Source organism: Amaranthus tricolor, chromosome 9 (genome assembly GCF_026212465.1).
Source record: "Amaranthus tricolor cultivar Red isolate AtriRed21 chromosome 9, ASM2621246v1, whole genome shotgun sequence".
Classification (NCBI taxonomy): domain Eukaryota; kingdom Viridiplantae; phylum Streptophyta; class Magnoliopsida; order Caryophyllales; family Amaranthaceae; genus Amaranthus; species Amaranthus tricolor.
The window spans coordinates 23,091,375-23,107,155 of NC_080055.1; the positions used below are offsets into that span (position 1 = coordinate 23,091,375).

At 32.8% G+C, this 15,781-nt stretch overlaps 1 protein-coding gene across 1 annotated transcript; it reads right to left on the reverse strand.

Annotated features, from left to right (window-relative positions):
• Window positions 1–327: 327 nt before the first annotated feature.
• On the reverse strand, window positions 328–7,236 carry LOC130823677 (cellulose synthase A catalytic subunit 7 [UDP-forming]). Its single transcript, XM_057688407.1, has 13 exons — window positions 7,037–7,236; window positions 5,787–5,982; window positions 5,316–5,515; window positions 5,135–5,225; window positions 4,364–4,472; window positions 3,991–4,257; window positions 3,236–3,581; window positions 2,879–3,142; window positions 2,466–2,678; window positions 2,169–2,379; window positions 1,880–2,076; window positions 1,411–1,764; window positions 328–1,052 (listed from the first exon to the last, which is right to left on the reverse strand). The coding sequence occupies exons 1-13, from the start codon at window positions 7,109–7,111 to the stop codon at window positions 468–470; spliced, it is 3,108 nt and encodes a 1,035-aa protein (XP_057544390.1). The 5' UTR covers window positions 7,112–7,236; the 3' UTR covers window positions 328–467.
• Window positions 7,237–15,781: the final 8,545 nt, after the last annotated feature.

Below are 15,781 nucleotides of genomic sequence, written 5' to 3' on the forward strand. Positions count from 1 at the left end.
TTGACGAACGGTTGCACACAACCGAAAATAACCAGACCCAAAACACAATGCCCACAACCTGACAAATGACCCAAATCCCCTCTCTAGCTGTTAGGTCATTTTCTTTGTTTATTTGATGAACCAACAATATAATGTAGCTTTTTATTTGCCTAACAAGCATTTTTAATTTGTTGTGCAATGGTAAATGTTGTTTCAGTTTCTTGGTTCAAATGCATAGCTCATGCAACGACTAGAAAATTTGATTATGCGTTGATCATTGAGTTGATCCATTATCAACCTATCTTAGAAGTACATCGACACATTTTACTTTCAGTGCACACTTTATACTTCCTCTCAACAAGAAAGAACAAAAACTAAAATTTACACACCATTTTGCTGACAAAAATCTTTGGTACTACATAAGCCAATTAATACACTACCCATTGTCTACGGTGCAATGGCGCGCAGTTACGTAAACTACAACTTGATTAGCAATTGATTCCACAGGCTTTAGTGTCAGGACCCTTTGTTTTTATCACAAATGGGTCAATCCTCACCCAAAGTAAGGAGAAAATAGAGGCCAATAGAATTGACCATATAATAACAATGGTTGGTGTCCTGTTTTGCCTTCCCATGAGACCTTTAAGGAATGGATAAAGATGGACAATCACCCAAAAGGCAAAGAAAAGCTTCCCAAAGAGAGGTCCCCATGATTGATAGCCATTATTTATGGCATCAGAGATTCCAGCTACAACGCCTAATAAGTTGATGATTAAGATTGTGGTTGGAGGAATGAGAAGGGTCGTCCACTTAAAGGCGTATAGATCAGAAAATTCATCCTCATCGTCGACTGTCTTAGATGTAACAGTAAAGTTTGTGTCAATGCCTGCCAGAATTTTGAGCAGCCCTTGTATGACTGCAAAAAGGTGTGCTGACACTCCACCAATGACCCAAAACTGCTCGTTTCTCCACCATTCTTCGATGCTAACTCCACTCCACTTGAGCTCTAGGATACCCGTGGCAAAGATGGACAGGAAGAGTCCAAGGTAGAAAAGACTTGCAAATGTGCTTATCTGCATCAACCACAAGTCCACAATGCTTAAGATCAGCGTAACACAATTCGCTTTTTGAATTCACGATTCACTCAAATTTGCCCAAGAATAGCCCAAAATCGACTATAATTCGCTTTTTTCGATTCACAATTCGCGAGGAGATTAGCGAATCATGTAACACTGGTTAAGATTTAGTCAAACTGAGCTATTCGCTTCAATATGTGGATTTAGAGCATTTATCAGGAATTAAGGACTACATGTGTAGTTGTTTGTTTCTTTCTTTCACATGCATCTAGGAAGATAATGAACAGCTTTCTTTAAAGATGATGTTCTAGTACAAGTAGTTAAATTTTGGTAGAGTGAGAAATAGTCAATTTACCGTTGGCATGATGAATTTTCCAGTGAGCAGGCAGATGGCTGGAAGAATACAGTATGCAAGTAGTGGTAGGGAGGTGAATGGATAGACAGTAGTGTTGACATAAGCAAAACGTTCAAGAAACCTCAATTTGCCTCCTTTGTACCCATACCATAAAGGGCTGTGCCGACTAAAGAAGATCTCGACAGAACCAAGGGCCCAACGAAGCACCTGGTTAAGCCTATCCGAAAGGTTGATAGGAGCAGACCCTTTAAATGCGGGCCTCTTTGGCATGCAATAGATAGACCTCCAACCACGACAGTGCATCTTGAATCCTGTTAGGATATCCTCCGTAATTGAGCCATAAATCCAACCCAACTGAAACATTCAAAAGAGAAACTTTTACTTATTCCTTAGTATTGTACTTTTCAACGACACGATTACGTGTGTATGCCAATAAATCCTTCATAATTTTATGGCGTAGAAATGTTACCTCAAGACCCCACTCTGTTTTGTCTTCGTAGCCACAGCTAATGACATGAATGGCTTCCTTCAGCAATGCCGCTGGACTTGAGGAGGGAGGAACACCTCCGTCAATCATCAATGTTGAAGTGACAAAAATTGCCGACTGACCAAATTTCTTTTCGAAATTCATTTGGAATGTTAAGAGTTCCTGGTCCTCCTCATAACCTATTGTTATAAATGTTTGTCAGTTCTGTTGAAACTTAAAACTGGGGATCAAGTCTTCTATTAGCTAGTGATTATGAAAAGGTATACTAAACCTTGAAGGTCTATGCTAACATCTTCTTTTGCACCAACTTTCTTCTGGTTCTTCTTGCGACGACCAAAACATGGGCAGCAATCACAGCTTACCATCTTCGGTCGCTTTGGACGCTTTGGAGGTTCATACCCGTATAAGGCTTGCCTTCTGAAGACACATCCTGTCCCAACATAGACAGGACCTTGAATTCCATCCAGCCCTTTCATGTTAATCTGACAAATAATGATAACCAACAGTAAGAATATTAAGGTAAAAAATTTCTTGTTTTGAAAATTTCAAGCTCTGATCAGGAGCTTACATCAAAGAATACTGTATTTCTATTGGCATATCGATCATGCCTGTCAATTCCATCAAATCTTTGAGGAAATTGGACATAGCAAACTTTCTTTCCGGTTTGTGGGTCCATCAGGAAACACATTGCTTCCCGAACTGCCTTGCTGTTGTTGAGGTAGTGGTCACAATCTAAATTCAACATGAATGGTGCATTGGTTAAAACCGCAGAGACTCGCACCTGCAAGTTTGAAGGTAAACTAATGCGTGTTAAATTGCCAATTTTCAACGCTTACCTTCATCAAGGACATTTAGACATAGTCGTAGGTGTTATGGAAACTTCATCCTGATTGATGTTTCGAGTGGAAGACATACATACTTAGCCTATATCTTCTCATCTATCTTGCAGAAAACTATTTTATCTATGGTTCTGATACTTACCAGGGCATTCATTGCACCGGCTTTCTTGTGATGCTGGAAACCAGGCCTCTTTTCACGAGAGACATAAACCAAACGAGGAAGTTCATTCCCTTCAGTGTCATGTCCTCCACTATGGCCGAGAAATACTTGAATCATACCAGGGTGATCCCTGGTATTGTTTCCCGGCCATGGTGTTCCATCTTGCATGATCCAGCCTTCTGGAGGAACTTTTGAGGATTTAGCCACTAGTGCATTAACTCGAACCTTAAACTCTTCGTATGCTCTCTGGCAAGTACAATAACCAAACATTCAGCTTAGATGTCACACTAGTATACAAAAAATACATTCTTGTATGAAACTAGAGCTTTGTTACAATACCTTCATGGATCGCCGCTCTTTAACAAATGTTGGTTGGACCTTGTCCTTGAGGTAATCAATTTTCTGAGAAAAATAAAACTCGGGGGCTCTAGGTTCTATGGTAAATTTCTTGCAGAAAGGAACCCATTTTCTGGCAAATTCTGCAGTTTCCGATAATGCTTCAAAAGTAAGCATTGAAGCTCCATCATCAGAAATGTAGCATGAGATCTTCTCAACTGGGTAGTCCATTGCTAAAATCGATAGGACGGTATTGGCAGTAACAAGCGGAGGTTCTTTCATCGGATCCACTGTACTGACAAAGACATCAATAGGTGCCAGCATATTTGGCTCACCTTCTCGCTCATATCTGCAGAACAAACTCGGAGTCAGAATCCATTTTATTTTTTGGTTACTCATATCCAGTGGCGGATTTAGCTGATGTCATTGAGGTCAATTGATATCATTTAAATCCAAAATAAAATCAAATATTACTTGTAAATATACACTAGATGAGTTGGTTAGTATATTACATTCCACTTAGGTGATTAGGAATCAAAACCCAAGAAGAGTTCGTTTTTTAAATTGAAATCAAAACCCAGAAAGCGCGATGTCACTGAGGTAATCTGCTATTGCCCCTTTCATTTTTTATTCAAAAGTTTTCGTTCTTGTTTGTTTTCTCTTTCTGTGTTTCATTGCTAACTCGATTGAAATTATGTCTCTTACATTTGTAAATCTATTTGGTGGGTGTTGGCATATGTAATGCAAGCTTATTTTACCTGAGAGAAAGGCGATCCAAGTATGTTTCTCGTTCAATGGGAAACCATTTGGGAAATTGATCGAGGATCCACGAGAACGCAAACCATATCTCACAAATGACAGAGGTCAGCCAGAGTCCAATGGCATCATGTACAGGGTTCAGGATACGATATCGAAGGAAAACAGCCAGAACAAAAAGCCTAATAACAATCAGCATACGGTATGGATTAATCTTGCTGGACGCAATTGGTATTTTTCGGGAGAGTGGTTGCCTTGCTTCATCAAGCCTACAAAGGTTTTACAAATTAGTGCCTTTTACATGTTATTTTTGTTTGTCTACTGAAGTTTATGTATGTGTTCTGATCATGAGATGATAAGGAAAAGAATTTATACATGGCCCTTTCTGGATCAGCATAATCATCATGATCAGGTCCCAGATTTCCCTGCTGTAGTTTCCATTCATTCCATCCTCCATCTTTTCTATCCTCCCATCTCGGGCTTCCTGTATTCAGTTACAATAAGATATCCGGTAATTAATATTCAACCTTATAGTCATTACAAGGATAAGATTGCATACATCTGATCTTAACGTTACTATTAGCCCATGTTGCCATCATTGCATATTTTTGGCATTGTACATTGCTCTTGCCTCTAAGTTTTTCTACGACATGAAAACTGTTCCTGGATCTGTAGTGTGATAGTTGTAATGAGACTAAAAACGGTTCATTTTAATCAGGCCAAAAAAGGGAAAACCTTCGAGCTTAGTTCATATATAGAAGTATACTCCCTCGGTCCCTCCCTTTTGAATATAAGAATTTGTGTCGAGTATTTGCGATGAGGTGTGGGCTCTTAAAAGGACAGTTGGTTGGTTGGGCGGCTTGGGAGGTTAAGTTAGCAACCAACCAATTATGCAATTTTTCTTAGTCCAAGTACATGACTATTATATTTTTAAATAATGGTCTCTCACCCAACGGGTCAGACGTGACCCTAACTTGACCGACCCGTTTTTTCCCAGGTTGTTCGGGTTCGATCAAGTTCCGGGTTCCGGGTCAAAACCCATTTTTTGGTCGATTTTTGGATCAATTTTTGAGTCTGGTCTAGGCCTAAATCTTAATGGTGGTGCAATTTGGATTGCAGATATAAAAAAGAAATAATAATAAGAACCTGTTTCAGAAGTAGGGTATGGGTGCACACGCTTATGCAGAGAAGGCATCTGCTCTCCCATATTGCCTGATATTGGAAACTCTCCACTCACCTGCATATATACATGGATAATAGACTATATAAATGGCTCAATGCTACTAATTATAACTAAAGAATATAAATAATGATGCGTAGAACTCACATGTCGAGAGCGAAGACCGGATATTACAGCAGGAAAATGGGAGTTTTCTTGATCATCATGACCGCGTCCATAGCTCATTTTCCCGTGAAGCATGGCCTCAGCAACCTCGTTGTTTTTGTTATGCTCATCATCCATGTTGAACTCGTGCTCGATATCATCGATATCCTCTTCATCTTCATCGCCCTCCACCCTCGGGCTTCCTATTTACATGTAAATCATTGTTTAATACTATGATACTCAGACTCTTCATTTTGCTTCATGTACCCGTGTCCGATCCTTGATTCTCAGACATTAATTGGTATGACACATAGACACTTCGTTTTAGGCTTTAAATTGAATATTTAGACATATCCAACATTTGGGTACGTACTAGTATCTGACATGTGTACTCGAGTACAATATCATAGGTTTAACATAGTAGGGAAGGGACAAAAGCAGAGGATCAAATCTTTTTGTTCTATTTTGTTTTACCTTTAAGCCTCTTATATCTGGTTTTGCACTGTGGACAGTTTTGGCTGCCTTCTCTTCTTTCATACTCATAGCAAGGACGACACACCGGAAAACCACACTCGTTACAAGCAACGAACAAGTCTCCATCGACAGTAAGTCCGATCTCATCTCCACATATCTCGCAAACTTGGCCACTCAAATCCTTCAATGGTTTTGGCTACATATATTCAAAGCACACATAGCATCAACTAAATGTATTATTATGTACTTTTTCTATTCCATTGAGATTGCTACAATTAACTTATTACTACTACGGCCCATTTGGTAATCAGTATTAAATGGTGGGAATGGTAATAGAAAGTTATTATAATTGATTATGTTTGATCATTAAGTTTGTTTTGCACGAAACTTGGCACACAACACAAATTGGTACATAATATTGTGTTGAAATCGTAAGAGCTGAAAATCATAGTCATATGCTAGAAATCACATGCTAAATTGCAATTTTAAAGATTTTTAAGCTTTATGGCACTTTCGCGTATGAAGTAGCTAAAACTTGTTTGTTTTGCACGACACTTGGCGCAACACACTATTTGGTATATTGAATTGAAAATCATAGTCATATGCTAGAAATTACGTGCTAAGTTGCGATTTTGAGCGTTTTTAAGCTTTTTTGGCACTTTCGCGCATAAAGTAGCTAAAACTCGGTTTGTTTTGCACGAAACATGGCACACAACACTATTTGGTATATATTATTGTGTTCAAATGGTTAGAAATTACAAATCATAGTCATATGCTAGAAATTACGTGCTAAGTTGCGATTTTAAGTGTTTTTAAGCTTTTTTGGCACTTTCGCGCATAAAGTTAATAAATCTTGGTTTGTTTTGCACGAAACTTGGCATTGCCAAACTTAATGATCATGCTTATTCTCCTTAAACAATCTTATTTTCTCCATAAAATTTATTCTAATGCATTGCCATTTGATCATGTGGTATTAGATGATAATGAAAATTTGTAAACAAAAAAACTTTTTATAATTGAATTTTCATTACCATGGAAATGACATGATACATGTCATGAAAATTTACACTACATTTCCATTACTATTAATTAGTACCGTTAACCAAACTGGCTGTTAGAGGTTTCAAGATCAATTGTACGAAATCTCATAGAGACAAATGAGTAAACATGATGATTGATACGAATAAAATCTCCTACAAAACGAGTTTTATAGAAACGCCTGTTAGATAGTTTCAAAAATGCGTAATTACCTCTTCATGGCCATGGATGACAACGAGTTCATTGCGGTTATGAGAACCGGCAACAAGACCGGCACTTGCTTCCATCGAGACACGAACGAGAAGGGACGAGAAAGAGAGGAGAATGAAGAGGGGAGTAATGAAGTGAGGTAAAGAGAGGCTTTCTGTTATATGAATGAAGAAGATCAGGGAGGTAGGACGTAAAGGTTAGAGAGTCACCAAATGGGTATGTAGTTAGTTGTGGAGTCCCCTTTGCTCATTGCCTTGAAGTTAAGTTACCTATATAGCTTATATCCTCATTTCTGTCTAACTCAACTAACTTTGTATTTCTATACTTCTATTTGCTGTTGGTTTCTACCAACGACTTACTTTGCTCTTTGAGAATTGAGTGTGTGTGCTCTCTTTTTCTGTTTTGAGCTATTCTTGTGAGAGACTGTTTTTTTGGTGAGACGACCTTAAACAAGTATAAGACATGTCTCTTAGTGAGACCGTCTCATACAATAATTTATGTTCACTTTTTCTGTATTTTGGAAATTGAAAAATTATTTCCATAGTGGGTTGTTTTATTATATTTTAAGTTTTTTTTATTACTGGATAGGTAGAGAGGAAGAGGTTTAAATGAGATGTGAATCTAGGGTTTTACCTAGAAAAAAATGATATTTGCTCAAATTGAAATAAGACTTACGGGGTATTTGGTATGAACTTTTTAATACCAAGTAAGAGATTCAATTACTACTACTCCACTTTTTTTGTTTGGTATAATATTATGTTAACCCAATCTCTTTTTTGAGAGTAATGAATTTCCTTATTTCATTACCATCCATTTATGTCAAATAACAAATTACTCTTGTTGGTGTTTCTCTTATTAAGTAAGTGTTTCCCTTATATATTGTTAAACCAAACAATATATAACTAAAACTCTTACCCTTACGTTTACTCCTCTTTATCAGTTTCTTTTTTATTACATTTTATATTCTCATACCAAACACCCTTTAATTCTCGTATTTCAAATAAGTATAAAGGTGTTGAATGAAAAGGGATACGCTTGGAAGAACATTGAGCATTTTCGATTAATAATAATAATAATAATAATAATAATAATAATAATAATAATAGTAATAGTAATAATATTTTAATATCTTTATTTTAGAATTTATCAAAATCACATTAAAAACATTGTATAAGGAGAGCTTTTTTAAAACCTCTAATATAGTATTTCACGGTATATATTTGATATGAACATCTTAATTGAATATGCCTTATTGCCAATTGAGTATTATGCCTTGTATCAATTCTTACATTTTAATGGAAAACTTATAAACATGATAACAATAATATATACTTGCGTCTATTTTCAAAAACCATTTATTATATATATATATATCACACTAGAATTGTATTAAGGATATAACGATTGCATGTTTATTATTCATCAATTACATATCAAAAGCATATTTAATTATTTATCAAATTAATCATTAATTGACACCTCACGCGTATAAACGACCCAATGGATAAATGTAGCTAAGCTCATAAGGGAAACTAGTAAGTACGTACATACAAATTTCTATACGACTCTCTCTGTTTTTATTTGTTCTTCTCATTCACTTTTTGCGTAGATCCCAATGCAAACTTAAAATTCAAATAGTTTTAATTATGAGTTTTTAAAAATTCTAAAAATTTGACATGTGGAAAATATATATTGAGACGAATCTATCAAGATTCCACATGTTATGTTTTTTCATATAGATCGATGGGAAAATATAGTCAAACTTTGACACTAAAATTCATAAATTCTATTTGAGAAGAACATATGAAAACGGAGGGAGTAATACATTAATTAAATACACAAAAATTGGAAAAAAAAAATAAATAATAAACACTGTAGTTCAATTAAATGTTTCCAAATTTTTGTATGAGATGGTCTCACCGTGAGAAAATCTTATACAAGACTGATGTATGAATTGATATAAAACATAAAGCAAACACAACATAAGTAAACCAAGCCGAATTACAACATTGAGTTTGAAAAATGAACAAAAACTTAAATTAATACAAAAGTTCTTGTTTGGTCATTTGGAGATATAATCTCTTTGAATTTGCTTAAAACTTAATTCATCAAAACACTTCTTGCATGCTGCAGGTAAACAATTTACGTCAAAATTTAATATCGCTCAGTGCCATTGACGACGATGTTATAGCTTTCTCCACACCAACTTAAAATGTTGCATTGGTTTACTTGCAGAGGCTCAGAGGCTATTTAAGGGTGTGCGAGGTGATCGCATAGTGTTTCTCTTTCTCCCGTATATAAAAAAATTAATTAAAAAAATACGTTAAGTTTATTAATAAAATAAATTATTTACTATGAATAAGGCGCAAAATAAAAATTTTGTATAGGGCCCCTAAATTTTCAAGACGTGTTTGCTTGATTCATGTCACCTTCTGTAACTAAATAAGGCGTTTTCATGAAACCTTAAACAACATATTTCGGACCCACACAAGAGAATCATATATATAAACCTTAAACAACATATTTCCTACTAGCAAAATTGTCGTGCTTAGTCATAAATTTGGGTTTGAATACAAAATTCACACAATAGAAGAGTTGATCGACTAAGTATAAATTCGATGAGGTTTCATTAAAAGGAGTAGCTCATCAAGTATATATCTTAGTTAGAGATATTCATTTGGATCATCGGATCTTTTTTACATTATTTTAAATTTATTTTGAAGTCAGGTTGAGTCGGATTTGGTTCTAAGGTCGTGTAAATATTGAGTCATCGAATTTGTTTTGAATACCTCTATTCTTAGTCAATCTCTCTCTAATTCTTCGATGTGGAATCACATATATAAGAGAATAGTTGATTGACTACGTACAAGCCCGATGAGGTTCCATTAGGAGGAGTAGCTCATTAAGTATACCTCTTAGTTAGAGGTATTTATTTGGATCATCGGGTCATTTTTCTTAATTTTAAATTTATTTTGAAGTGAGGTAAAGTGAGATTTGGTTCCAAGATCGTGTAAATATTAGATCATTAGATCTATTTTAAACACATCTATTCATAGTATATCAACCAATGCAATTAATACTCCTAAATCCTGAATTCAGGATTTTGAGTTTGAGTGCTCATGGATTACATGGGGTTTCATTTCCCTTCCGACGAGCAAAATTGTTGTGATCCTCAGTTGCAAGCTGCATAGCTTATCAACCAATCACATTACAAGTTACAATCAAACAAGGATGGGTTGTAATACTTCTAACTCCGGAAATTAAGATTTTGAGTTTAATTAACATTGTGTTTGGATTGAGAGAAATAAAAAAAAGGAAGGGAGAAATTTGAAAAAATTATAATTTCTTATTTGGATAACAAAAAGTGAGGGAAATGATTTGAAGAAGATGAGTTTGAAGGGAAAATTTAAAATAAATTTTCCTTAATCTCTCATAAAGTGGAAAGATGAAAGATTTAGAGAGAAAATGCTAATTTTCTTCGCATTTTCTTCTTTTTTTTCTAAACAAACAAGGTGCACTCATCCTTCTTCCTCTCTCCTTTCTTTCCCTTCTTTTCTTTTCTCTCTTACTTTGATATCCAAACATAATGTATGTGTTCATTGATTACATAGGGAGTTTAGTGACTTAGTCGTTTACATTTTGTTTGGATAAAAAATTAATAAAGGAGGGCATTAAAACAAGGTGGCTTATTGAAAAGACGACCATATAAGGGTTTCCGGATTTATCTTAAAAATAAAAGTAAACAATCATAAATTAATCTAAATTTTAGTTCAAGATGACAAAGCAGATATAATTCATTCTTCTTTACACTGATCACCTGAGCCAGTTAAACGAAGACTACGCTAATTTGAAAACAAGCAACATCTCCCACGATTGTCCTCAACTTCCTATCTCTTTATCAATCCTATTTTCACGATGCCCTTCAATCCCACACTTTATCTCACTCCCCTTTGAGAATGTAGTAGACCGTGACAATTCGTCACATAATTTCACCGTGACCCACTCGTGTGAACTCCGGACACCCATAAGCTCAGACCCACAAACTCACGGAGTCACGGGTCAAGAGTATTGACTTGCGCATATACTTTATAGGTTTATTATTCCCAAAATAGTAGGAAAATTAGCTCACCCAATATATATGCAAATCTACAAACTATTATATTTCCAACAAAATAAAGCTATCATTTTAGCTTATCGCTCATCTTGAATAAGAGACGTGCATTTTGAGTTTTAAAATTTTCAATAGATGAAGCAATCCTCCGCTTGTACAAGTACAATATAGACATATAGTTAATGAATTTGACCTAAAGACTACTGGTCTTACTGTTTTTGGTTTTCCTTTTTGGATACAATCATAACGTACAAATTATAATATTGTTTTTTGATATTGTTCCGATTAAAAATCGAAAACAATCAGATAAATGGATACCTTTAGGTGGATGTAGTGGTAATACGGTGGTTGATCGGAAAACTATTGAACACCTTAAAATAAACACCAACAACTCTAAGAGTGGTCCGGGGGGCGGTGCTCCGACGTCTAAGTTAGTAGCCACATATAAGCTATATGATGTAGAGTAGTATGCTTAGAGAGATAAAAGTGTAGTATGCTTAGAGAGATAAAAATGTTTTACTTAATGAAAATAGCATCCCGTTTAACTTACCTCCTAAGAGGTATATATATAGAAGCTCTTAGTGGGCTTATTTTAGTTGTGGATTTGGCCAATATAAAAGTGGGCTAATATTTTATTCACAAACAGATATAGTGTTACCTCATAGTATTATCTCAGAATAAGAAATTTATACTCCCTTCAATCCATTTTATATATCTCATTTCAGATTTTGTAATATTCACTAACTAGATTGATCTGTGTAAAACACAGAGTTATAAATATTTATTGATATGAACATGATATTATTTTATAAAATTAATTCATTTACAACTTAAACTTATAATTACTAAATCTTTGAATTTGTTATGTTTATCAAAGTGAATAAATAATTTATTATACAATAATATTAAAACATATACTCATACTAATTATTGATAATTAAGACAAATGAAATTTAAAAAATCTTTAACTATGATAGATAGAAGGGAAGATTTAGTTGGAAAAAATAGCGAAATTAGTTAGCTAGCTTATTCATTATAGGAGTATGATGATGATTTATTATCTAAGTTAAAATAAAAATTTACATATACATTATTTTTTGGTCTATATAAGGAAATATATGGTATTTCAATAGATTATTACATATAGTTATAGTCAATCAACAAATATTATATGTTTTGATGAATTAATTATTTTCCTAAATATTAGAAGTTTCCTTGTCCATAATAGAAAAAAGGCAAAAAAAAATTTAATGACAGTATAACACGTGTCTCGAGTTGTTTTTTCTTTAATATATTTTATATTATATATTTTTCTGATTGATGATTGATATTATTATTATCAAAGTGAATAAATAATTTATTATAAAATAATATTAAAATATATACTCATAATAATTATTGTAAGTGAGACAAATAAAATTTAAAAAGTCTTCAACTATGATAGATAGGAGGAATGATTTAGTTGAAAAAATAGCCAAATTAATTAGCTTATTTATTATATGATGATGATTTATTATCTAAGTTAAATTAAAGATTTACATGTATATGATTTTTTTTAGTTTACATAAGAAAATATAGTATTTCAATAGATCATCACATATAGTTATAGTCAATCAACAAATATTACATGTTTTAGTGAGTTAATAATTTCCCTCAATATCAAGTCAAATATCAAAAGTTTTCCTATCAATAATAAGAAAAAGGCGAGAAAATTTTTAATAATAATCTAACATGTGTTTCAAGTCGTTTCTTCATTAGTATATTTTTTTGATTGATTGATTTATATTATATATTTTTTTGATTGATGATAGATATTATTACTGTCAAAGTGAATAAATAATTTATTATACAATAATATTAAAATATATACTCGTAATAATTATTGTAAGTGAGACAAATAAAATTTAAAAAGTCTTCAATTATGATAGATAGGAGGAATGATTTAGTTGAATAGCCAAATTAATTAGCTTATTTTGTAATATTTGAGAAGTTATTAATTAAGACGAGTGAATTTAAGAGAATTGCTAGTACGAGAATGACCTCAACCAAGTTTCTAATTTTTTGTTCTATTCGGAAATAAACACGCAACACCTTCCTTTTTCATTCTTTCTTTCCCTGCGTTCCTTCCTAGTTCTTGGTACACACACAGCAACAAATATCACCTTCTTCCCCAAACGTTCGATCAAGCAGCAACAATCACAAGAGAATCGAGCCTTTTCCTCTTCTTGTCGACATTTCCTCTGAAATTAGGGTCTGATATGCGAACTTAGGGCAAAAACTAGAACCATCTTCTACCTTGAGTTCTCACAAGATTCATTGCAAGTTCATCTCCTTGTCATCATTTTCGAGTGAACCAAAACTCCATGGATGTCCTACTCTTCTTGTTGATTGTTGGTGTAAACAAACAAAGGTTTGAATCTCTCGATTTCTATGTGTGATTTTATTCTATTCTTTTCTTACTATTTTGATTTTTCCGCAAGATTCGAACCCTAGCCATCTTTGAATCTCTCAACTTCCTTGCAGGATTTTATTCCATTGAAATGATAACAATACAGCAGCAACCGAAAACCCCGTTCTAGATTCTGCCAAAATGGGGGGAAGGGAGTGAGATTTGGCCTTGTCTGTTTAAGCATCGAAATCCAAGCTGAAAATCAAGCATTGAATCTGATTTTTTTTTCGTTTCTTGTTGCTGCAAACAGAAGGTAAATCCTTCTTGTTTTTTTTTCTGCTTTTCTTAAATAATTATGCTCTTATTTATATAAAGGTTAGTTTCGTTGATATACTTTCACTTGCATATTCGTTTACTATGTATTAAGCCCTAAATATTGATGAATCTTGAAAATTTTTATGAGTAAATTAGATGAATTCTTAATTGAGAAATTTATGGGAAATGTGTTACTAGTAAGTTATGTGATGATGAGAATTTAAGTGAGGATTAGTTAGCGTTCTTGGATATGTTGTTTAATTGGAAGATAAGGAATAGAGACTAGAATACTGAATTAGCTGATATAATTATGTCATAGAACTGGTGATCCCTTTGCACAAAGTTTTAGAATTTAGATTTAAGTTTCTTTGGAAATAAACCTCGTAATGACCCTGTTTACTTAGTCAGCGGTAAGTCGGGTTGTAAAATATTTAATATATGATGATGATTTATTATCTAAGCTAAAATAAAGATTTACATATACATGATCTTTTTAGTTTATATAAAGGAAATATAGTATTTCAATAGATCATCACATATAGTTATAGTCAATTAATAAATGTTACATGTTTTATTGAGTTAATATTTTCCCTAAATATCAAGTCAAATATCAAAAGTTTTCCTGTCAATAATAAGAAAAAAGCGGAAAATTTTTTAATGACAGTCTAACATGTGTCTCAAGTCGTTTCTTCATTAGTATATTTTATTTATTATTTATTTATTGATTATATTATATTTTTTTGATTGATGATTGATATTATTACTATCAAAGTGAATAAATAATTTATTATACAATAATATTAAAATATATACTCATAATAATTATTGTAAGTTAGACAAATGAAATTTAAAAAGTCTTCAATTATGATCGATAGGAGGAATGATTTAGTTGAAAAACTAGTCAAATTAATTCACTTATTTATTATACAATGATGGTTTATTATCTAAGTTAAAATAAAGATTTACATGTATATGATCATTTTAGTTTATATAAAGGAAATATAGTATTTCAATAGATCATCACATATAGTTATAGTCAACCAACAAATGTTACACGTTTTATTGAGTTAATAATTTTTCTAAATATCAAGTCAAATATCAAAAGTTTTCCTGTTAATAATAAGAAAAAGGTGGAAAAATTTTTAATGACAGTCTAATATGTGTCTCAAGTTGTTTCTTTATTAATACATTTTATTTATTATTTATTGATTATTGATTGATGATTGATTACTCTTAATTAGTATTTTATTCTTAACAAATTTATAAGTTATAAATATAAATTTGTTAATATGGAGTAGTATGCAATTTGAGGTTTATTTTGCAAAACAACCATTTAAGATTTAATTTTTAATAGGAGAATATTTTAGATTTTATTTTAATTTACGGATTTTAAGGAAGTTTACTATTTTAATTTAGATAATTATTGTCACACATAATATAATTACATAATCAATAGTTACTTTTTGATTTTTTTGATGATTACTTCTTGAAAATTAAATTTAAAGAAGAATTTGACAATTTAACATTTTTAACACTTTTACACCCTAAAAACCTACTCAAAGTAATAATACTCCCTTCGTTTTTTTTTCTTCTCGTTTACTTTTTGTACAGTTTTCAAAGTAATTTTTTACTCTTAATTAATATCTCTAAATACGCATTAAAAAAATTATAAAGAATATATAGTAAAAAAAGTATTTAATAAGACAAATCTAACGAGATCTCATATGAATATATTTTATAATCTATATATGTCTTAAAAATCTTAATTAATTTTTTCTCTCCAAAATAGAATATTATAATGGCAAGAATAGAGGTGTTCATTCGGGTGATCGAGTCGGTTTCGGACGGATGTCATTTGGTTCAGTTTTATTTCGGATCGGTTATTTTTCGGATACGTGTTACGGCGGGTCACACTCGGGTCAGGTCGGTTAG